Consider the following 25729-nt stretch of genomic DNA (forward strand, 5'->3'; position numbering starts at 1 on the left):
AACTGACTGCAGTTACCAATGTGTGTGGTTTTTTTTCCTTTTCCTTTTAACTTACGACAGTCTTACTTCTCGTTTGCCAAAAACCGGAGAAACCATCCATGGACATAAGTTTTTTATTGGCTTTGGAGGGAAAGGTGCCAACCAGTGTGTCCAAGCTGCTAGGCTTGGAGCAAAGACGGCCATGGTGTGCAAGGTAAGTGCCAACCCCAGTGGAGAGTATTCTAAAGGCAAGAATATGGTTTTAGGGTTTGAGTTCACTGGTTTTTTTTTTTTTAACTATTTTAAAATGAACAATTCAGTGGCATTTAGTATAATCACCGTGTCGTTCAACCACCATATCTATCTAGTTCCAGAACATTTCCATCATTCCAAAAGAAAGCTCCTTACATAAGCAGTCACTCCCCATTCCCTCCTCCCCGTGGCCCCTGGCAACCACCAATCTACATCCTGTCTCTATGGGTTTATCTATTTCTGACGATTTCCTATAAATGGAATCATGTGAAATGTGACATTTTGTGTCTGGCATATTTCACTTAGCATAATGTTTTTAAGGTTCATCTACCTTATAGCAAGGATCAGTACTCCGTTCCTTCTGTGGCTGAATAGTACTCCATTGGCTATGCCACAATCTGTGTATCCATTTATCTGTCGGTGGACCCTGGGGCTGTTTCCACCTTTTGGCTCTTGTGAGCACTGCTGCTATTAACATGCATGGACATGTACTTGTTCAAATGCCTGCTTAATTCTTTTAGAAGTTCATTGGTTATAAATTTTTAAACAGGAGAGAGTAATCTTCCTTGTTTTTTATATTCATTTCTACCTCACTGGATCCTCTGGGAAGTAGCAGTCCTCAAATAACACTGCATTCCCTGTAATGAAAGAGTTTCTAACTAGAGTGTGAGGCGAAGAGAATTAGTCTACTCTGACGGGTTTATCTAGTTCAGGTTCTAAACAACAGCATGAGTCCTCCTGTTGTTAGCAGGGTTTTTTCCTTAAATATTTTTTAATAAGATTTTTTTTTTTATTGATTTCAGAGAGGAAGGGAGAGGGAGAAAGGGATAGAAAGATCAATGATGAGAATCTTTGATGGCTGCCTCCTGCACACCCTCTACTGTGCCCTGACCAGGAATGGAGCCATGACCTCCTGGTTCGTAGGTGGATATTTAACCACCGAGCCACACCATCCATCTGTTTTTAGCAGGTTTTACCACAGCAACACAGCTTTTGGAAACTTGGATTAATAATGGTGATATACTCATCTCTGAGTTTTTTCCCTCTAATGCTATATCTTGGGTCAGAAAGGAATCTGGGCCTTACTGAACTGTACATCACTGATCTTTAGGTGTAGTTTTGTGTTCGGGTATTTAAAGAAAACTAAAATACGTATTCCTATTTCCATCATCCACTGAGGTGATCTCAAAAGTAAATCAAACAGAATTGACTGCCAAAGGTTCAACTTTTGCATCTTTAATGACATTTTAAGATGCTATCATTACTGGTATAACAGGAAAGCTAGACTGGGTCTGCATAGTGGAGGATAAGAAAAATATGAGAAATTTAAAAGAATGAGCTCTCTGCTGTGAACTGGGTAGATTTTACCAAAATGTCTCTAAAATATCACTTAAAATTGCATACAGCACTTTCTTCTCCAAGGGAGTCTTTAAATGATGCATAAGCTATACAATTATCACTTCATCTACTAATGAACTGTAGCTTTATTTCTAATTGATGTCATTAACATGACATAATTCTCATCTGGCTATTTGATCAAAAACATCTCTTGAAGCACAAGAAACCCTCATTTGCTAAGGTTGAGCTCTTGATAGATTTAAAATATCAATTAGTCAGCAATTAATTATTGACAACCAATATTATGTGCTAGGAATTACGGGGCTTAGAGAGGGAGCCAATTAAAAATGTTAGGCTTGATCCATCCTCTACCTGATTAGAAATGAAGGGTTTGGGGAGAAATAAGATGGTGCTAACGGAAGGGGCTTGGAAACTGGAAAGAGGATATCATTTCCAGGCTGGGAAAACCTGGAGAGAGACTTGGGGTTGGAACAAGGTACTGAGAATAACCATGGAGAGATGGGAGTTCCCTAGAGTTGGAGCTGTTAAAGGAGAGAGATTAGAGAGCCCCCACTTGCAAGTTTTATAAAAGCTATTCATTTAGCCATTAAAGTCAAAATTGAATGTCCCCTAGGATCTCATCCAACTCAAAGGTTTGCAGATTGGTTTTATTTTAGGTCAATTTGAGGCAGAGAGAGAAATGCAAAATAGAAATATTTGAATTGTGGGACTGACCTTGGGATATGAATGGTGAAACCACAGAAGTGGGTCTGAGGGGAACAGAAGGCAGAAGGCTGAGTTTGGGGAAATGTTCTCATTAGGAGGCTGGTTAAAGCAAAGGTGCTGTTTATTTTATTCTGGTGTGTGAATGATGGTTTATGTTAGCGCCTGCCCAGTTTTGAAAGTTCTTGATATCTAACATGTCCTTGACTTTGTCATCTAGTGTGTAGCCCTGTGGTGGAATTTACCTGGGGATCTGTACAGAGAGGTTAGCTAAAACCTATACAGGATTACTTTGCTTAGACAACCTGAGACATTTAGATATGCAATTAGATTAAATAAATCCATAATATTCTTAGACTTTTTTCCCCCCAAAAAATATTTTGATTTTAGAGAGGAAGGGAGATGGAGAAAGAGATAGAAACATCAATGATGAGAGAATCATTGGCCGACTGCCTCCTGCACACCCCCTACTGGGGATCGAGCCCCAGCCTAGGCATGTGCCCCTGACCAGAATCAATCCCAAGACTCTTCACTCTGTAGGCCAACGCTCAATCCACTGAGCCAAACCAGCTAGGGCTATGCTTAGACTTCTTCACAAAAAAATAAAATCTCTTTTCTAGTAGAAGTTATTGTTACCCATTAATCATGCTATTTCTTCCCACTGTGAAATATATTTTAATTGAGCAAATTAGCCAAACTGCTTTATGGCAGTTTTTTAAATATGACAATTCCAAGTAGAACCCAAAATCATTAAATTACTCAAGATAAAAATGAACAGATGGAACAAAAGAAAAACAGAAATTTTTGTATGGCTTTCTTAGCAACATTAACTTACCTATTACTGCCCTACAAAAAAAATAAAATAAAATTCAAACTCTAATGAAGTAAGACTGTTTGGTGGCTTGTGCAAAACATACTGAGCTAAGGAGAAATATTCATCAAGATACTGTGGCAAGGACCATTAAGCAGGTGTCCATCAATATGGGTACGGTGAAATGTGTACAATGGAACACCAAGTAGTTAAGAGTTGTATAGTCAGTATTTAACTGAGTCATGGGCCAAGGCGACAGTCCAAGGGTAACTGAAGATGTTTTGAGATTAAAATCCAGGAAAATGAAAGTCTTCTTCGCAGGGCAAAGAACCTGCTGGAACACCTTTCCTAGGGCTACACCCGATTTAAGTGTTTCCTCCTCCTCCCTTCCATTGAAGCCAAACGTAAGAGAGGACGACGATATCTCTAACCATCAAAACCTGGCAGCTCAGGAGGCCCCTGGTAGAATACAGAGCTAAAGGTGCAGCGGCCCAGCATGAGCCCAGAGGCCCTGCTTCCTGTGTAGGTGGAAGGAAGCCACAAGCAGGCATGGACCCACGCGGCCCAGATCTGAAGTCAGCAAGCAAGGGCCTTCAAGAAATTACCTGGTTTTGTTTCCTTCAATCGTGAGACTAGATTCTCTCATATAAGTAGTGTTTTCCATTCAGAATGGCCGGGAATGAAATCCTGTGACAGAGGCATTACGTTAGAGCAGTGCCACCTACTCACAGGCCGCAGACTGTCACTGGACTGGACAGTACAGAAATTGAGCATAAACATAAATATTTAGAGCAATTTGACAGAGTAACTTTATAGCTGGTGAATAGAATACACGTAATATTATAATATAAATTAGGCCTTGTATTTTGTATGACTTCGTTTCATTTCATTGTTATTTTGCAAAATTATTAGTCTGCATAGATTGAAAATGAGAAAACTGAGGCTTCACAAGTCAGCTTGAAAAGCAGCGTATTTGAGTACCCACCATCTTAGTCAAAAATTACCTCTATGTTAAGATTACAGTGGGACAATCAACTAATCATGCATTGAGATTTTAATTTTCAAAGATCAAAAATTAGGCACCAGTCTTTCCAGGTAACATTCAATGAAGTGCAATTTGTCCTTTCCTGACATCCATTGAAGGACGACTGGCTAACGCTAGTTGGCTACGTTGATTGGACCCTAACCAAATACATAAAATATGCCTCATTTAAAAAGAATGGAAGAAATCATTGGATTATCACAAACCCACTCCCACGCTCAAATAAGCAGGCTTGATAATGGTGATGGTAAGGTTACCTTTGTATATTAAAGGCCATTATTAAGGTAAACACCATTTACCTGGGATTTAAACAGCCAGCAAGCTTAAAAAGCTGGGATTTTATGTATTTTTCTTTCATCTTTTATGATAAAGCCACAAATGGCAAGGTAAAAGTTAATATGCGGGATTTATTTTTAAAGCAACTGCTGCATTTTGTTTCACGACAGCAAATTCAGCTTAATCGTCTAAACCTGCTGCTCATTTTAACCCTCAGCCACTGAAAGTCACAAAATATCTTGAATCACAGCCTAGTTCAGCCGTGGGCAAACTACGGCCCGCGGGCCGGATTCAGCCCGTTTGAAATGAATAAAACTATTGGAAAAAAAGACCGTACCCTTTTATGTAATGATGTTTACTTTGAATGTATATTAGTTCACACAAACACTCCATCCATGCTTTTGTTCCGGCCCTCCGGTCCAGTTTAAGAACCCATTGTGGCCCTCAAGTCAAAAAGTTTGCCCACCCCTGGCCTAGTTTCAGCATTGATTATATTTTCCCGTATTCTAACTTTGAAAATCAGTAACCTGTTTTAATATATGTGATAACATTTTTTAGCAGAATATTTAATTTCTTATGACCTCAGGTAAGAAATGTTGGTTCTCTATGTTTTGACATCAATTATATGTTGATGGGTGGAATCACTCGATGTTTTCTGCCATTCGAGGACTCCAAACAGCCCATTCCTCCGCCATTTGAAATACAGGTGTTTATTATGATCGTGCTAACTGAAGTCCCCTCCTCGGTGTTAGGCCGTTGTTCTGGCCCATGGAAGCCACTGACTGGCTCTCCCTCGATGCAAAGAGAGTGAAGGAAGCACCTCAGTACCCTTAGCTGGAGGAAGTGCTGCTGATAAACGCAGCCCTTTTGCTTTCCATGGTCCTCATCCACATCCCTCTACAGCGGCATTGTCCAATATAGTATCACTACCCACATGTGGCCATTTAGATTGAAGTGTCATTAAAATAAAACTAAAAGTTGAGTTCCTCAATCACACTGCTCCATTTAAGTGTCTGCATTGCACAGCTCAGATAACAGAACATTTCATCCTTGCAGGAAGTTCTACTCAATGGCGCAACTCTAATCTCAGCGTTGACCTGAGCCTGGGGTTGCCTGAGAGCACCTGGGGTTCTGCGAGTCCCCTTAGTTTAAGTGTGAGGGGTTGTCCACAGTTGCTGACGACCTGGACTCTTTCACCTGAATGGATACTCGCAGACCACCTCAGACTCTGAAGTTCCCCAGAATCTTTCTGCCCAGAAGCGCTGGCTGCGCTGCTGCAGCTGAATGTACTGGACGGAGGGCCTTCACACGGGCTATTCGGAGCAACACCTTGGAGAGAACCTTTCTGCAGCCACAACTAGAACAGCGCGGGTGCTATACAGTCATGTCCCTTTCTGAACGATAAACAGGCCCAAGGAAAACGAACAGATAGGCACCTAAGATGATCAAATAGTCACACGACAACTTTAATGCACAGGCTTAAGGACGGATGAACGTATGCTAAGCTAGGGTCGCCAATAAGCTTCTAGGAAGACTTGACTTTAAGGAAGATTATTTAGGCAAACGATACAAGATGGTATTCAATTAAATGCTTAATTACATAGCATCCATGAAGAAGGCCATAGGAATTCTGGAAAGAAGAGTAACAAGGGGTAGATATAGGAACGGTAGGCCTTAAGCTGATGCTTGAAAAAACAAGTGAGGTTTGATGACGTGGAGGAGAGAGGAAAGGACTTCCAAGTTCTCAGAAGTGAAGGCAAGGATACAGTCGTGAATATATTGTATTCACATGTTTTAACACAGTCAGATGATAATGCCAACTTAATAGCGCCTCTACCGAACGCTCTGAGAAACATAAACCCAACTAGTTTTGCCAAATATGAGCTTTAGCAGTGGTTCTCAACCTTCTGGCCCTTTAAATACAGTTCTTCATGTTGTGACCCAACCATAAAATTATTTTTGTTGCTACTTCATTCCTGTAATGTTGCTACTGTTATGAATCATACTGTAAATATCTGATATGCAGGATGGTCTTCGGCGACCCCAGTGAAAGGGTTGTTCGACCGCCAAAGAGGTCGCAACCCACAGGTTGAGAACCGCTGCTTTAGAAGGCTAGAGGTGGAAGAAGCCTGGGCCACGTCAAAATGAGACTAGTCAGCAAACACAAGCCAAGGAGATCTCTCGGGCTTCACAATACCTCGATCCCAATGTTGGACCCTGATGGGCTCCTCGCCCCCAGCAGGTTCTGCAGGTCACACTTCCCCGTGCTCCCACTTAGGGGACTTACCAACCCAGTGCCAGGCAGGACTGTGCTCTCTCTTCACTTCTTCTGTGCACACAAGCCTCTACAGACACCTCCCACTTTAATCCTGCAATCAGCGGTCCAACCCTCAACTGGAGTTCACACACGGTAATCACCTGGGGAGCGTGCCCGGTCCCACCTGCAGAGGCCTGATTCAACGGGTCTGGGGTGTGCACTGGGCATCGGGATGTTTCCAGGCTTCTCAGGAGACACTGATGAGCAGCTAAGGCTGAGAATTATTGGTTTCCTTCCTGCCAGAGATAACTCACCCCAACCAGTCCCACCCTACAGCCTGGCTCAGATGGAACAATTTGCCCCAAAACGTAGGAAAGAATTTTAATTAGCTTGGTAACAGCAGAACTGAAATTAGATTCCAGGTTTCCTGACTTCCATATGCACCATTCTGCCTCATGGCCAAGATTCTTAAAGTTTTCATATCAACTTGATAGCCAACGTGTGACCAGAAAAACAGGGAAGCCTCCAAAGATCCCCATGAAGCGTCCTTTGGTCCTTGTTCTGTCCAGGTTCTCTCATTCGTATCACTCACTGCTTTTCAAGGCACTTGCGCTCGCTCTCAGTGGCAGCCTGTGAACGACACCCTTGCTTGGGTTCTGCTCCTCTGACTCTGGTTATCAATTTCCAGTTACTGGGGAAGAGGCTTAAATTAGAGTCAGAAGCAAGCAAATGGGACTGGACGGTGTTTACGTCTCACAACCTTTTTAAAAATAAATCCGGAAAAATACATGAATGTGTGAGAGGTTTTGAGGGTGGGGACACAGGGAAGGTGGCATTCTTTTAGTACAAATTGCACATGTCATCTGTGCAACTCTATAATGCAAAAGAAAAAGAGGATCCTTTTAAATAGGACTCGGATCCCCATTGCTTTTTGTCCGCATTTTGATATGTAACTTAGATCTACTTAAAGCTTAACTATTACTCCCAAGGCAGAGATACCCTCCCAGTTGGCAATATTTATTCTCAGGAAAGTAGCGGGATACATTGAACAGCATTCGCTGCACCAAACCATTAACGGAGATGTGATGTTTTTATTAGAACAATAAGAGTAATAAATACAGTCTCATTTTAAAAATTATTTAATGTACCCACATGCTTGCTTCCATGATCAAATGCTCCCCTGTTTGAAAATAAGAAGCCACAGGAAGAACTGAAGCATCACGGAGAACAAGATGGACATGAAAGCAGTTTATGAGACTGAATCCAAGCAGCGGGAGCCCCTTCCCCCGGGAGAAGCAGCCTGATGATGATGATAATGACGAAGGCACCAAGCCCAAAACGGAATTTTATGTATTTTTCTTTCATCTTTTATGATAACCCTTTACAGCTCTAAACGTACTTTTATGCACATTATTTTACTTTATCTTCACAGCAAACTTGCTGTGGCTTTCCAGATAAGAACACTGAGCCTACAGAGAATTAAAGCGGCTCGCCCCAAACCACACAGCTAGCGTGAGGGGCTTCCATGACACCAAGGAAATACTGTCTTCCCATTCTCAGGCTTTTCATCACTTCTTTCACTTCGTAATGACCTGGGTGATGCAAAGTTAATGGAGCTTCAGTTGACTTCTCTTAATCCTCAGCAGTCTTGTTACTTTTCCATTATTTTTTAGTTACCAGATTTTTATTTTTTGACAAGAGAATATCAAAGAAGGCAAAAACACAGTATTTTGTCCCATGTCTCACATAGAGTTTAGAAGACCAGCCAACAGATTTGCCAGGAAATCACTATTAGAATAAAGCTGGAACCATAACCATCACCCAGGGACGTGCCAATAAGACGGTGCCCTGAGCAGGAAGAAGACAGGCAGCTGCCGCAACCTCTAAAATACAACTACAGCAAGTCTGCAAAATGCAATTACCTGAGCCTGAAATCCTTCCCAGTTATGCCTCTGGTGTGCATGCTGTTCCACCTGGTCTGTCTGATTTCCCTCCAATAGCATCAGTTTCTCGAGGGCAACGAAACAATTCCTCCTAACCCCTGCACTTGCCAATGTTTCTATCATCACCACCATTTATTACCTGCCCTTGATAGTCACCTTCAACAGACCTTTCCCATATAAAACTGATAGGAGAGGGAAGAGAAATTCCTTTGCTTTAGTTTGCATCACGCCCCACATGCCTAGGGATGGCCTTTTCTCAGCCCCAGAACGTTCTTATAATGATACTTTCCCAACTATATGATACCCTGATTGCCCATGGGAAAGAGTTAAATAATGTAAAAAAAAAAAGATGAGAGAACTCGGCTCAGCTCTCAAGAGTCTTCTGGTATGAACCTTTGACCTAGGAAATAGGATGCTTTGGCACTTACTTGCCAGACAAGGGAACAGCCAGCCTTCCGGGAAGGAAACTCTTGATAGATGGCCTCCTTCCACAGGGAACTCTCCCCACTGCAACACTGGAGTGTAACTCTTCATTATAAAGACAGAGATTCTGCTAGGGAGAAGTTATTACATATTGTTTTGTTTTTTGGGGGGTTTTTTGAACATTTTCTTATGTGCCCTAATATAAGCACTTCCAGCCGAATCTCATTCCCTCTCAGCAAGTGTTCCAGAAAGGATCCTGTTCTTTGGGGTTCTTACAGATCCTTTACTTGGAGGGGGGTGATAAAGAAGGGGTTTCCTAGGGCTGAAATAATACCCAATAAGGAGTTCTTACACATCCTGCGGTGGGTTTTTCCCACACATTACAAAATATATACCAGTCAACCTGATCTCCATACTCTGCTCCTGGGACCTTAAGAGGATAGGCATTTGTATTAGTCCATAAATTTAGTGGCTTAAAACAGCAAAACTGCATTCTTTTAGAGATCTTCAGGTTAGATTTCCAACACAAATCTCACTGGCTAAAATCAAGGTGTTGGCAGAGTTGTGTTTCCTTCTAGAAGTCCTAGGAGTGAATCTGTTTCTGTGACTTTTGCAGCTTCTAGAGGCCACACCTGGGCTCATCGCCCCCTTCCTCCATCTTCAAATCAAGTTATAGTGGGTTGAGTTGTGTTTTTTTAAATATATTTTTATTGATTTCCGAGAGGAAGGGAGAGGGAGAGAGAGATAGAAACATTAATGATGGGAGAGAATAATTGATTGGCTGCCTCCTGCACGCCCCCTACTGGAGATTGAGGCCCCAACCCAGGCATGTGCCCTTGACCAGAATCAAACCCAGGACCCTTTAGTCCATAGGCTGTGCTCTATCCGTTGAGCCAAACCAGCTAGGGCTTGAGTCCTTCTCCACTACATATTGTTTGAGATTATTGCCTAATCAGCATTTGAGCCAGAAAGGAGCACAAGGAAAGGTGTTCTTTTGCAGAATAAGGTATCAAAAGTGGCATTTAAATCAGGGGTCAGCAAACATGATCCATGGGGCAGATCTTGCCCACTACATATTTTTGTAAATAAAGTTTTATTGGAATACAGCCACATCCCTTTGTTGACATATTATCTTTGGCCGCCAACTCTACAATGGCAGGGGTAAATTGTTGTATAAGAGGCAATATGGCCTGCAAAGTCTAAAATATTAACTATTTGAAAATGAAGGATAAGTAAATAAAATATTACCTATTTAATCCTTCACAGTAAAAAATAGTGGCTAGCCCTAACCAGTTTGGCTCAGTGGATAGAGCGTCGGCCTGCAGACTGAAGGGCCCCAGGTTCGATTCCGGTCATGGGCATGTACCTTGGTTGTGGGCACATCTCCGTAGGAAGTGTGCAGGAGGCAGCTGATCAATGTTTCTCTCTCATTGATGTTTCTAGCTTTCTATCCCTCTACCTTCCTCTCTGTAAAAAATCAATAAAATATATTTTTTAAAAAATAGTGTCTAATCCCTGATCTAGACAGTCCACATGCTCACCAGGAAATTTTATTGTCACTCATTGCAGATCTTGACTCAAGTAAATGTCTAGGTTTCTTTCTGTTGATATATCCAGAGAGGAACAATTTTCTGTGGGCAAGCAGAACACACCAGGAGGGGCTGAGACCTGGACAGAGACATAATCCATTGCTGTAGTGCTCACCTGCAGGACAGAAAAATAGAAGTATAGTTCAGGAATGATTCCAACTATATGACACTCTGGGAAAGATAAAATGATAGAGACAGTAAAAAAGGTCAGTGGTTGCCAGGGGCTGGGGGGTAGACAGCGATGAATAGGCAGAGCAGAGAGGATTTTTAGGGCAGTGAAGCCATTCTGTATGAGAATATAATCATGGATACTTGTCTATACATTTGTCAAAACCCATAGAATGTACAACACCAGAGGGAACCCTAATGTAAACTATGGAGTTTAGGGAGTTTGGTTGATGTGTCAACATAGGTTCATTTATTTTATAACTGTGCCCCTCTGATCACGTTGCCTATGAGTGAACAAGGAATGCATGTCTGAAGGAAAAACTGAAGTATCATTACCAGAATGGATGCAAGGATGCAAAAACAAAGAAATTCCATTATACTAAGGTAGCAAAGGCTTTTTAAATTCCCTCCTGCGCTCCATGTCAGGGTCCAGGGAGAAGATATGAAGATTCTAAGACACCAGGCAAGTCATTACAAAGATCCTGTCATTTATAGTGAAGTATGAACAACTGAGACTCTTCATAAATATTGAGGATAGTTGGGGGTGGACAGCCCTGTCTCAGTGGGAATTTCCACACGATCAGAACAAAGTGAGAGTGAACCTATAGAACTGGCAGGCATCATTAAAATGCTTCACATTTTAAGAAGGCTATAAGTGGAACATTAGTATTTAACAATTCTTTGGGCCGAAACCAAGTCCAGCAACATACATTAAGAAGATTAATTAGTTAATGTTTATAAAGTTCTGTGCAGATATGCCCTTTCGAAATGCTAAATATTCTAACAACTACATTGTAGCATTTTACTAAATGCAAAAGATCTAATGTTCATCATTTCTTTGGTACAGGTTGGCAAAGATTCTTTTGGCAATGATTACATAGAAAACTTTAAACAGAATGATATTTCTACAGGTAAAATTTCATCTTTTTTAAAGTTGGTTTTTATAACTTTCTTCTGTGATCTGATTACAAGAAAAGCTGAATATAGAATAGAATTATTAGATCCTCCCCTGGTGGCCAGGGAATTTTTATGCATAGCTTTGTCTAGTCTTGCTTAAATAGCCTATGGTTAATTCTTTCATGTACATTCCTCCAGACAACAGGTTACAAACCTTCAATTCATGGAAATGTTTCAAAAGCAGGTGACAAGAGAAAATAGGCGCTACATTCACAGAAGATATTTTAAGAAAAATCATTAAGTATCATAGCTGGAAATGATCTTAGAAACCAATGAGATCTGATACTATCTATAATAATAAAAATGTAATATGCTAATTAGACCAGACATCCTTCCGGAAGACCTTCCTGACGAAGCTGGGGCTGCGAGGGAAGCCCGGGTCCCGGGTGCCAGAGAGAAGCCGATGCAGGCAACTGGGGGAAGGAAGGCCTACTTGTGCACGAATTTCATGCATCGGGCCTCTAGTTATTTCATAAGAGAGAACACCGAAGGCCAGAGAGGTTATGAATTTGTCCAAGAGCACAGCTAGTTGTAGCTACAGCCAGGACCAGAATGCAGGTCTTTGGCCCCAGTTCAAGGCTCTTTGCTGCTGCCGAAGGCTGCCTGGTCAACATCACCATTTACATGCCAGGCCATAATTCTTGATGAGATGCAAAGCTTATGAGAATGAAGAAAAACAAACAGGTTGATTTCATAGGTTTAACCTTTAGTCTTTCACTCAAGTTTGTCATTTCTTTCACTGAATATGGTAGTGCAGGGAAATGCATATGCATACAACTATGAATAATTTGGGGGAATTGGAAGCAGGGTGGTTTGTTAGATTGTTACTAATGTAAAGAAAAGGTGCAACTAAGTATAAAGATTTGTATTTTCCTCATTGTATAGGTGATGAGTATAAATTAGCACTAATTACTTATTTCTTTTTTATCATTTTTAATCAGATGATTAAAAAGTTTTCTAAGGCTTAGTGGTGCATTGAAATTGTTAAAATAAATTATCCAAGCCAGGCTGTGTATACGTGATTGTAATTTTTTTCCCTTTAGAATTTACATATCAAACTAAAGATGCTGCTACAGGAACTGCTTCTATAATTGTCAATAAAGAAGGTATGTGTTTTGCATATTGAAGTGTCGTTTCATAAAACAGTGCATTTCCAGAACTAGAACAGAAGCATCAGTTTTTACCCTAATCTTATGGGTCTCTTACCATACCCACCAGGCCTACAGCATGGTCTCTCCAGCCTAAATATAAATGTTTCCCTTACTTATACATCCCAGGCTGCTCATTCAAATATAAAATTGTCCATCCTACACATAGGAAGCATTATATAGTTGCCTCAAAATAATCTTTATATCCTGTAACACCCCATTACCCTTCATGTGAACTCAGAATTGATATTTGTCTCTAAAAGCAGTTAAGTATTCATCTGTCATTTCAGTTACACCAGGTAAATAAATGTAAATAGATAGGTGCAAAAGAAAGTTGATGAATCATATTTATAGAATATTTACTGAGCAAATGGCAGCAACTAATTACTTCTAACATGTCGTTAGTGTTCAATTTTGTCTGCTCTTTAAACAGCAATCAAATCTCAAAAGTCTATATATACAACTGTGTCTGTCACAAGGCCTTGCAATAGACATTTTGTCTTTGAAAGGAGTAACTTCCCTTTGCCCTCAAGTAAAGTTTTTATGATTTCTGCCAACTATTTTTAGTATAAAAACACCACCATACAATTTTAAAAATCAGAATTAATATTTAGAATGGCCAAGCATTTTATGGGGCACCTAGGACAAAACCTAGAGCATTATGGGCAGTCAGCGTGCATTGTGTTAGCTTAGGATTTGCCACAATATGTTTTTAACTTATACTGCAGTTTCACAAGATCATTTCTCACAGAAGACACCATATTTTTACCTTTAGTGATCCCAGAGTTACAGTGTCCCACTTAAAGACAGTCAATAAAAGTTTTCGTTCTAACAATAGTCTGTGTTCATTACTGTAAGCTACCTCTTAAGTGATTATTGCTGCCAACAGCAGCTCATTCCCTGCCTTAAACCTCTTTTTTGTGTTCTAGGGATATCTTTGAGTTATGTTTCTTCCTTGTCTGGGTACAAAATACTGCATTTTTATGCAAAGATATAATTTAAATTTTGTATCAAGTGCCTATTATGTCTGTTTATAGTATCTGGTAATGCTCTTAAGAGTATAGGTGGTGCCCAGCTGGCATGGTGTGGCACGGTTGAGCGTCAACCTATGAACCAGGAAGTCATGGCTAAATTTCCAGTCGGGGCACATACCCGAGTCACTGGCTTGATCCCCAGTTGGGGGCATGCAGCAGTCAGCTGATCAATGAGCCTCTCTCATCATTGATGCTTCGATCTCTCTCCCTCTCTCTTCCTCTCTTAAATCAATAATAAAAAAAAAATTTTTTTTAAGAGTATAGGTGGTAGTAGAAGAGCTAATCCAAATACTCAGAGCAGCTTCTTTAAATGAGTGAGTAGCAAGGTCAAGCAGAGAATTCAGTTTTCATACGTTAAAGTGGAGGCATGGGTGAGCTAGCCACACGGCAGTGCCCGCCCTACAGCGGTGTGTTGGGCTTGCTGCTCATCAGCCACAGCCAGTCCGGAAACGCAGATTCAGGAGTCAGCAACGCCGAAGCAGCAGCTGACTCTAGCAGAGTGAGGTCACTGAGGAGAAAGGGAAGGAGGTAAGCTGTCTTTCAGTGTGTGGTACTTTGAATTTTTCCAGCACTGAGACTGGGTTTACGCTGAACCCATCCCCACTTTATTAAATCCTCCTTGTGGCCAACAAACACATCTGTGGTAAGATGATAGGCTAGCATGTGTTCTGTGTTCGGAGGTAATTTTAGGTCATGTCTGTACAAGAGCAGCAGGAGCAGCCTGAGGCACCAAAAAGTACTCCTGCAATTCATCCCACTAGATCAACACTGTCCAATAGAAACACAATGCAAGCTACATGTGCAAGTTTAAGTTTTCCATTAGCCACACTTAAAAAAGTAAACAGAAGCAGGTAAAATTCATCCTAATATATTCCCTTAACCCAATATATCCAAAACATTATTATCCTTTCAACATGAAATCAAAAAGTTCTTAAAAATTAATGAGATATTTTACCTTTTCTTTGTACTCAGTCAGCCCTTGAAATCTTCTGTGTGTTGTACAATTAAAGCAAATCTCAATTTGAACTAAGGCATTTCAAGCGCTCAGTAGCCACATGTGGCTTGTGCTTCTGACTATCATATCGGGCAGCACAGCTCTTGAGAGTTCACCTAACAGATGAAATGTACCACCATACCTCCCGCATTTAGGTCCAAGTGATGGGTATACAGGGTAGGGCAAAAGTCCTTTTAAAGCTGATTGTATGCAAAATAATACAATACCTAATAAATAATAATACAAGAATAAACTCTGTGTTTCATATACTGACAACTCTAAACCTACTTTGGCCCTGCCTGTATAAGATTCCTGAGTCCTGCTGCTATTTGATCTGGTACAGACTAGGCCAAATATCCTTCTCTCTACCTTAAGTTATTTAGTGCAATTTTTCATCTGCTAGATATTGCAGAATATGGTTTGATTTACAAAATCACTTTCAGAATACCATAGGGTCCACCTCAAACTTTTTGCATACAACAGAGCATTAGTTTTTAGCATTAGGCAAGTTTCTTCCTGTTTATACTCATCATTATGACACTGTCATTTAGGATTAAGAATCTTTTGTTGTTGTTGTTGTTGCTGTTGTTGATCCTCACCAGAGGATATTTTTCCATTGATTTTTAGAGAGAGTGGAACGGAGGGGAAGAGACATGGAGAGAGAAACATTGATGTGAGAGAGACACATCCATTGGTTGCCTCCCACACATGCCCTGACCAGGGCTGGGGATAGAGCCTGCAACCGAGGTACATGCCCTTGAACAGAATCGAACCTGGGATCCTTTAGTCCTCGGCCGATACTCTATCTATTGAGCCAAACTGGCTATGGCAGGATTAAGGGTCTTTACCACATACATTGTACCAGCCATTTCCCATAAAAGAAAATTTGGTGTATGTTATATATCATTTCTCAGCTAATAGTCTTTGTATATAAGAATACTGATAAAGGAAGTCACTTTTAGATTTTGCTCAAAATGATTAAAATATGAATCATTTACATAAATATTGTAAAATACATTAGGAATTTGAAAATTAACCTAGAAATGTTAAAATTCATAAAACACTTTTCATGTTATGACTTTGTAAGAGTGACTGTAACATTGCAGAATATCACTGCTTGGCTTTCCTATATTTTAACATAATATTAATATAGAAATTCTTTATAGGCCAGAATATCATCGTGATAGTGGCTGGAGCAAATTTACTTTTGAATACTGAAGACCTGAGAGAAGCAGCCAATGCCATTAGCAGCGCCAAAGTAATGATCTGCCAGCTAGAAGTAACTCCAGCAATTTCTTTGGAAGCCCTAACAATGGCCCACAGCAGTGGAGGTAATTTTACCTGCTTGTCATTCTTTCTATAAAAGCTTTTCTCTCTGTCTCAATTAAAGTTAACCTTTTAAGCAAAGCAATACTTTTCAGTAGTAAAATATTCTTTCTCCCATCTGTAAGATTCACTGTCTTCTAATTCTTGATAACGTTAGAAAACCTTACAAATAGGGTAAAAGTAACATGAGTAACATTTCCGATATATCCCACAATATAAATCTTCAATCTAGTTAGCAGAAATAATACAGGTAGTAACTAGAATCTCTGAAGCAGCTCCCTGTCCAAGATACAGCCCAGGGAGTGGACCAATTGCATGTCATGTGTAATCACTGCCCAGGTACATTTTGATAAACTTCTCTAGGAATTAAAGGTTAGTTCTTCCTCCTTTTGTAAAACTTTACCATCTTTTCTATGAACAACAAAAGATTATTTATATGTAATATTTGCTATGTTGTCAACATCCTTTAAGCAGCTCTTTTGTTTGGTTTGACCTTTGATTTTGGACATTTTTAAGAATGCAAAAGCAGGCAGAATTGTATAATGAAACCCATCACCCAGCTTCAACAATTATCTACCCTTGGCTAATCTTGGTTTATCTGCTCTCCTCCCAGACCTCTTCTCTCACCCCCAGCAAATAACTGACTTTTAGAAATCCAGATAGTTTCCTTCTGTTTGTTGCTTTTTTCTTATTGCTTTTCTTATTATCTCTTGTGAGCCTTGTGGTCTTTGCAGGATTATCTGATTTTGCTGAGCTTTGTCTGTTAAGTGCATATAAAAATACTCCCCCCAAATAAAAAATATATAAATAAAAATATTCCCCTACAGAATTGTTCTAAGAATGGAATAAAAGTAGTAAGTTTCAGTAAATCCAAATTTTCTTCTCTCTTTTAATTAAAATTTGTACAATAGCCTGATCAGCACCATTTGGTCAAAAAAATCAAAATAAAAACTAGCCACTCTAAGACAATGCTTCTTCTTCATATTATGGCAATAGTTCTATATATATTAAGAATAGATAGAAAGAACCACATTGGCTTTTCCAGATAAAGCTTTCTCATCAAGTTACAATAAAAAAAGAAACAGAACAGTGTGTGTGTGTGTGTATGTGGTTTCTCCCAAACATTTTTAAATGTTTGACCTGATTTAACAATTTTTTTTTTATGGCAAAACAACATGCCATGGCAAATTCTCACTGACATTTAATGTAATTTTAATGGACTCGAAGCTGCCAGGAAGAATTCTGAGCCAGAAGCCACTCGGTTACGTGTGAGGGTCCCAGATCAAGTGTGAGGCTGTGGTGAGCCTTCGCTGCACTGCACTCATTGACTCGGGGGATGCAGGCACAGCGTGCCACTTCACGCGTGCTCCTCTCTTTCCTGGTACAGATCAGAGCATCTTCTCGTGTATCTTCTCGCTCCTTCCTGCTACCCCTTGCTCCTCAGAGGTCACTGTTTCCTCTGCCCTAGTCTAGTTTCCTGTCACCTCCCCAGCTTGTGGAGGAGAGACAGGTAGAGCACCCACAGCAGAGGATCCAAACTCCCACAGGTGAGGCTGGCGTTATCCAGATGAGCAGGCAGCCTGACCTGGGCCATTTGGGTGGGGTCCAGAATGCTTCCTCCATCGCCTGCCAGGCAGCTCTTCCAGTTGAGGAGCTACAGGACCAGAAGGGGGACAGGGAGTGGTGAGCCAAAGACCACTTAGCCTGCTTCGCATTTTGCTGAAGAGCTAATATGCCTAAGTATTAATTCTGCATTATCTGATGTAATAACACCGGCAGTAGCAAGCCTTGCATTTGTATGTGCTTTACAGCTTATAAAGTACTTTTATAAAATCCATCTTCAGAAAAACCTTATGGCAAAGATATGGCAGGTATTATTCTCCTGGAGACTGAGACGTGGGGAGGTTAAGTAATTTCTCAGCCAAGGTCATACTTTTAGTCAGTGTAGAAACCAGGACTCCAACCTCCAGGACCCAAGTTCTGTGTCCTAGACCACAGTTTCAAGCAACTTCACAATCCCCTTGATTCTAGCAACTGAGCCTTGACGAAGAGTAGCTCTAGAAAAGCAGAATCTGTGAATTGTAACACTGCCCGACATGGAGCCTAAACTTTGAGTGTCTTGTTGCTCAAGTCACAGAGAAGGGACGCTAGAGTGTTTTCAGCAATGTGTCCCCACCCTCCCCATTACATGCACACGTGTTCCTCTGTCCAGGAGGAGCACTGGTTTGGGAGTCATGAAGCATCAGAATCAATCACTTAGCAAATGGGGGACATCAGGAAGTCAGTCAGTTCCCTGTTCTGGGCCCCCGTTTCTTCTGTGAAATGAGAACTGAGCTCACATGGCAATGTGTGGGTGGACTGATCACAGAGCAGAGCAGCGAAGCTTAAAGATCTGTTGTGAGCGCTCACTGTCCTCCCCATTGCCCCATGAGGCTGCATATGTGCTAATCAGCGTTATTCCATTCACAAGAAAGATGGTCCAGCCATCATCAGATGTGGGTTTATCACAGCTCTTATCTGTACTAACTAGTAATGGACTTTGAATTAAACACACCGTATAAGCAGATTACACATCAGTTGTTAACATACAGAGGAAGCCCTAGCCGGTTTGGCTCAATAAATAGAGCATCCGCCCGTGGACTGAAGGGTCGCAGGTTCAATTCTGGTCAAGGGCACGTACCTCTGTCGCAGGCTCCACCCCTGGGCCTGGTCAGGGAGCATGCGGGAGGCAACAGATCAATATGTCCCTCTCACATCGATGTTTCTCTTTCTGGGTCTCTCCCTCTCTCTTCCACTCTCTGTAAAAATCAAGGGGAAAATGTCCTCAGGTGAAGATTAACAACAACAAAATACAGAGGAAGAAGGCCCCTCCATCTTTGTATAGACTGTCTCAGGATTCTCTTGCTATCTTTACCAAAACGAAAGCAGTGATTTTAAAAGAGACAGCACCTACAACATAAAAAAACGCAATGGTCGCCCTCTGGAGCCCCCTCCTCTCCAGGTCACCACGCTGTGAGGTGGCCCCAGACCAGAGCTGGTGCTGCAGCTGCTTGTGATGAAATTGTGCATGTTGGTTCTGGTCTTTATATCCATTTCAAAGCAAATGAAACATTACAGGAACAATTATAAATAATTGAGATTGTAAAATTGCCAAGATTAAATTCTAGGTAGGGCACAAAATACCTTTTAATGCCACTTTAGTCCTTTTCCATTCGGCAAACAAAACTTGGCTGGCTACCTGGACTTTCACAATAACGCAGTCTAGCACGTGGCCCAAGCTGTGAGGGTTTACTGCTCAAGTGACTGAAAAGTACTCCTCGAGTGAGAGGCTGTCGAGCCAGGGTTTGGGGTCCTCCAAACCCCCACGGTTTCTCTGCGTAGGGTGATGTCCTCCTCTCTTCCTCTGAGCTAGTGATGAGGGCCTTCTTACCTGCCCAGCCGCCACCCTCCAGGGTGACAGCATGAAGGCCTTCTGCCTCGTGTTCCTGTCTTGGCCCCAAACAGCTTCCTCCCTAGGCCCCCCCAGGTCCTCACTGACGTCCTTGCGCCAGCCACGGACATGCTGTTAGGACAGCCGGGGTTTTAGTCCGTCTGACGTCGTAATGAGTAATAATTACTGTTGTGCGCTCTCAGTCACCTCTCAGCCCCGCTTCTCCATCGTACATCCTGTGTTCTCCAGTTCTCATGGTTCCAGGATGACATCAGGGTTTTTTTCCATCTTGTCTCTTATAAACTTGCATTCTTCTTTGATTAAATATATCTTCTTTTTTTTCATCATGGTGAAGCATTTATGCTTATTTATGGTAGCATGAGCCAAAGAGAGGCCTTTCTTTATGGCATTTTCACTTTTTCCCTCAATTTAGTTACTAGCAGACTCTAAGCCTATACAGCCAGTTATTATTGGTAAGAATGTTTTCCCTTAGTAAAACACAACCAAATAAGATTGGATTAATTTTTATACAATATGTATGGTCAAATTAAATTACAGAATTCCTTACTCCAGTAATTATTGCTTAAAAGCCAATGCATGGGGGGGGGGGATGTTAGGGGGGAATAAGGACACATATGTAATACCTTAATCAATAAAGAAATTTTTTAAAAAGCCAATGTAATTTTTTAAAATTTGTTTTGTGGAAAATTTTAAATATATACGGACATATAGAGAATAGTATGGTCAATCTATATATAGTATCATTTAGCTTCAACAGTTATCAGCACTTGACCAATCTTGTTTCACCTATACCCTAACTCTCCACCCGCACTGCAACCTTGGATTATTTTGAAGCCAAACCCAGACATGATATCATTTCATTCACACTGTACCTATTTTTGATGTAATATATTTTATGTTTTAAGAATGATATCTTTGCATGGTGTACAGCGGGTAATCTGGTCAGATTTTTTTCCCATTAGTCTTTTGTAATTAATCATGTATTAGTTTAAACAAAGTAGGTGGGATCTCAATACCAGATATCAAGATGTATTACAAAGCCACTGTTCTCAAAACTGCCTGGTACTGGCACAAGAATAGGCATACAGATCAATGGAATAGAATAGAGAGCCCAGAAATCGGCCCGAACCAATATGCTCAATTAATATTTGACAAAGGAGGCAAGAACATACAATGGAGCCAAGATAATCTCTTCAATAAATGGTGTTGGGAAAATTGGACAGATATATGCAAGAAAATGAAACTAGACCACCAACTTACACCATACACAAAAATAAACTCAAAATGGATAAAGGACTTAAATGTACGACAGGAAACCATAAAAATTCTAGAAGAATCCAAAGGCAACAAAATCTCAGACATATGCCAAAGCAATTTCTTCACTGATACAACTCCTAGGGCACTTGAAACGAAAGAGAAAATGAACAAATGGGACTACATCAAAATAAGCTTCTGCACAGCAAAAGAAACCATCAACAAAACAACGAGAAAACCTACTGTGTGGGAAAACATATTTGCCAATGACATATCTGATAAGGGCCTAATCTCCAAAATTTATAGGGAATTCATACAACTTAACAAAAGGAAGGTAAATAATCCAATCAAAAAATGGGCAAAGGACCTAAATAGACACCTTTCAAAAGAGGACATTCAGAAAGCCAAGAGACATATGAAAACATGCTCAAAGTCACTAATCATCTGAGAGATGCAAATCAAAACAACAATGAGGTACCATCTCACACCTGTCAGACTGGCTATCATCAACAAATCAACAAACGACAAGTGCTGGAGAGGATGTGGAGAAAAAGGAACACTTGTGCACTGCTGGTGGCAATGCAGACTGGTGCAGCCACTATGGAAGACAGTATGGAGTTTCCTCAAAACACTGAAAATGGAACTCCCATTTGACCCTGTGATCCCACTTCTAGGAATATATCCCAAGAAACCAGAAACACCAATCAGAAAGGATATATGCACTCCTACGTTCATAGCAGCACAATTCACCATAGCTAAGATCTGGAAACAGCCTAAGTGCCCATCAGTAGATGAATGGATTAGAAAACTGTGGTACATCTACACGATGGAATACTATGCTGCTCTAAAAAGGAAGGAACTCTTACCATTTGCAACGGCATGGATGGAACTGGAGAGCATTATGCTAAGTGAAATAAGCCAGTCAATGAAGGAAAAATACCACATGATCTCACTCATTCATGGATAATAGAGACCATTATAAACTTTTGAACAATAATAGATACAGAGGCAGAGCTGCCTCAAACAGATTGTCAAACTGCAGCGGGAAGGCCAGGGAGGGTGGGGGTGCAGGAGGTAGGGGGGTAAGAGATCAACCAAAGGACTTGTATGCATGCATATAAGCATAACCAATGGACATAAGACACCAGGGGATAGGGGAGGCAAGGGACTGTCTAGGGTGGGGGGAAAAAATGGACACATATGTAATACCCTTTGTAATACTTTAAGCAATAAAAATAAATAAATAAATAAATAAATAAATAAATTTAAAAAAATCATGTATTAGTTTAATGATTAATCTCTCAAGACTTTTTTCTCATCTGTGTAAGTGTATGAATATAAATACACATATAGTTATATTTTATTTGTTTTGTTAAAATAAAGATGGGTGTCATATACTCTGGATTTTATTACAAAACTGCCTTCTTCACTATAAATTATAGAAATCTTCCTGTGACAAATCAGAGACCTGCTTCATTCTTTTTAATAGCAGCAGAGTATTTCATCAGGGATCTTTTGAGATAAAATGGAACTTTTATAAGAATGGCTTTCCCCTGTTGTTCTGCATTGGTAGTTTGCTCTAACCTGGGCTCAAATGCTGCTGTGTGCAGATTTGAGAATCATGTAGGTGAGTAATGGTGGCTCAACATAATGCTTAACGAAAATAGGGAACAATATATTTGTTCTGAAAACCGAAAAAGTAAATGGGTGTGTTAGAACGCTGGGCAATGAGTGTCTTTATGCATAATTGGCATCACTAAAACCTCGCAAAAGCAGGAAAACCAATGAGAGAGATTGTTGCCAGGCTAAAACTCCAACAGAAGGCAAAAGAGATGGGTGGACAGGCGGGGGTGTCGGGCTGTGTGTAAAGGACAATATAATAACAGTAATAATCCCTTACATTTGCACACTTCACAGTTTACACAGGACTTTTATATCCATTTCTAATTTAAGCTACACAATAACCCTGAGCAGCCAAAAATATGCTATAGAATTCCCCATGGGTGGACATTCTAAAATAATGAAAGTGTAGGAATAGCATTATCCTGAAGGCACTGGACAAGGTCCACGGACTGAACCAAAATGTTAAGACCAAGGAAGGTGTAGAAGCAGACTCCAGCCTCACCACGCAGAAGCAGCTGACGGTCTCCTTTAGCCACGTGCTGATAAGCATCTCCCCAAGAATGGGGAATGGGTTGGTGCCAAGATAGCTACCGAAGAGCCACTTGGAGAACTGGTCCATGTGCACATCCCCTGACCCTACCCCAAAAGATTCTGATTCAGTGGCTTCGAGATGGAGCCCAGAAGTCATGCATTCATTAAGCTCTCCTAGTGATGTTGACGTGCAGCCAAGTGTTTGAACCATTGTTCTGGGGGAGTCTCGGAGGGTTTTATTGTATGGGTCCATGGTAAATTGTACTTACTAAACCCATAAGTCAGTGGACATGGGTAGAGGAAAGAAGGCCAACCAATCTGGCCAGGTAATCTGGTGGACAGAGTGTTTGGCAAGGGGGGGAGCTTCCTTTGGGTGTAATTTCTAAAGACTTTCAAAAAATATTTACGAAGTTCCACACCAAATGCTGTTTTAAAATGAGGTAGGAGCGGGGTAGAGGGTGTCAATGGGGGGGGGGAAGAGAGGCATCTGTAATACTTTCAGCAATAAAAATAAATTGGAAGGAAGGAAGGAAGGAAGGGAGGGAGGGAGGAAGGAAAGAAGGAAGGAGGGAGGGAGGAAGGGAGGGGGGGAGAGAGAGAGAGAGAGAGAAGAAAGAAAGAAAGAAAGGAAAGAAAGGAAAGAAAGAAAGAAAGAGAGAGAGAGAGAGAGAAAGAAAGAAAGAAAGAAAGAAAGAAAGAAAGAAAGAAAGAAAGAAAGAAAGAAAGAAAGAAAGAAAGAAAGAAAGAAAGAATTGTAAATGTGGGCCGTGTTGCTATAGACAGTCCTGGCCTAGAGAGGCAACTATTTTAGAGATGATCAAACCCTGGACGTAAAGCTGGAGGACCCCTGGTAGGGACCCAGTTTACCCAAGGCCCAGTGATGACCTTAGGCTGAGACCTCATCTCTCTGAGCCTCGCTTTCCTCCTCTGGGAAATGTCAGAGCTGTGCCATTCCCATGCACCCTCCTCCTGCAGTCTCCTAGCCCGAGCTAGCTCCCAGCCTCTGATTGAATTTCTCCTTTCCCAGTTTCCTTGGTTCTCAGATTGCTCACAGGAATGTAAGCTTTTGTGTAAGTGTATATGTTCGCATGAATAATTCTGATATATTTGGAAGACATACATACTAGTAGGTGTCCAAAATATACATATGTACATAAACTTCCTACTTACTAGTCTCACCAGGAAAATTCCTAGCTTTTCATTGTTTCTTTTCTATCATGTCTTTTTTCTTTCCTGGAAAATGGATTTATGAACTAGACTTGCAACTAAGTGTTTAAGTGAACCCACAAAAATGTTCACCAGCCTGAATGTTCACGTACATGTCCTTTCACGCCACGTTTAAAATCTTCTCTACTCCTCCTGTTGCCCTTTGCCATAACTTTGTAATCACCTTGGTTGTAAACATCGATGCTTACCCTTGACGCTGAAGTGTTGTAAAGTGAAAAATAGAGCAAAAGAGATAAACCAAAGAACTTATATACGTATATGCAGAGCCCATGGACACGGACAATAGGGTAGTGAAGACCTAGGGGGAGAAGGGAGAAGGGGTAGGTGTTGGAAGGGAGGGGGTAAGGGGGGGAAATGGGAGATATCTATAATATTACCAACAATAAAAAATATATTTTAAAAAAACAATTTTTTTAAATAGTAGAGCAAATGGAAATAAGGAGTATGTACTAGGCTATCATGGGGATTGAGGTTCCTTATAACTAAGTTGATTTTTCATCTAATGAGGAAATGGTTTTAGTTGGGGATTTCCCTTATAGAGTATCTGTAAATGCAGCACATTAAAATGATAACCACTGAAACCCTCTTCCATTCCTTTGTAGTGAAAACACTGTTCAACCCAGCTCCCGCCACTGCTGACCTGGACCCCCGGTTCTACACCCTCTCAGATGTGTTCTGCTGCAATGAAACTGAGGTAAGGCTGGACGGTCTGCGCATTCCAGGAGAAACCAAAGACTTCCATGCTAGTGAATGAAGCAAAGAAGCAGGACTAACCACATCAATGTGATTGCATGTGAATTGGGCCCCGTAAAAACAGTCTTTTCAGTTGATGGGTGTGGAGAAAGGAAATTAGTGAGTCCTGTGGGATGGGGGGACGGAGGGGGACTCCCTGAGTCATCACCATAATCTGACACTGATCAAACCTCAGTTGACCTTAGTGCCCTCCCTGCCATTTTCCTTTTTAATTATTCCATATTCTATGGACTAATTCGTATTAGAGTTGCCTGATTCAGCAGATAAAAATATAGGATGCCCGGTTAAGTTTGAATTTAAGAGAAGCAACAATATACTAAATGTATTTACACTTTAAAATTATTTGTTGTGCCGAAACCGGTTTGGCTCAGTGGATAGAGCATCGGCCTGCAGACCGAAAGGTCCCAGGTTCGATTCCGGTCAAGGGCATGTACCTGGGTTGCGGGCACATCCCCAATGGGAGATGTGCAGGAGGCAGCTGATCGATGTTTCTCTCTCATCGATGTTTCTAACTCTCTATCTCTCTCCCTTCCTCTCTGTAAAAAAATCAATAAAATATATTTTAAAAAAAAATTAAAAATAAATAAATAAATAAATAAAATAAAATTATTTGTTGTTTCTCTGAAATTC

General features: G+C 40.9%; 1 protein-coding gene across 7 annotated transcripts in view; it reads left to right on the forward strand.

The window, feature by feature from the left end:
* The window catches only part of RBKS (ribokinase), a 73315-nt gene that overhangs the window by 18194 nt on the left and 29392 nt on the right, over nt 1–25729 (forward strand). For all 7 annotated transcript variants that reach the window (XM_059660255.1, XM_059660258.1, XM_059660256.1 and 4 more), the window contains 5 exons: nt 61–193; nt 11649–11712; nt 12802–12864; nt 16101–16265; nt 24949–25040. In XM_059660255.1, coding sequence (XP_059516238.1) covers nt 61–193; nt 11649–11712; nt 12802–12864; nt 16101–16265; nt 24949–25040 — 517 coding nt within the window. The remainder of the gene's footprint in view (nt 1–60; nt 194–11648; nt 11713–12801; nt 12865–16100; nt 16266–24948; nt 25041–25729) is intronic.

Source organism: Myotis daubentonii, chromosome 12 (genome assembly GCF_963259705.1).
Source record: "Myotis daubentonii chromosome 12, mMyoDau2.1, whole genome shotgun sequence".
In the NCBI taxonomy this organism is placed as follows: Eukaryota; Metazoa; Chordata; class Mammalia; order Chiroptera; family Vespertilionidae; genus Myotis; species Myotis daubentonii.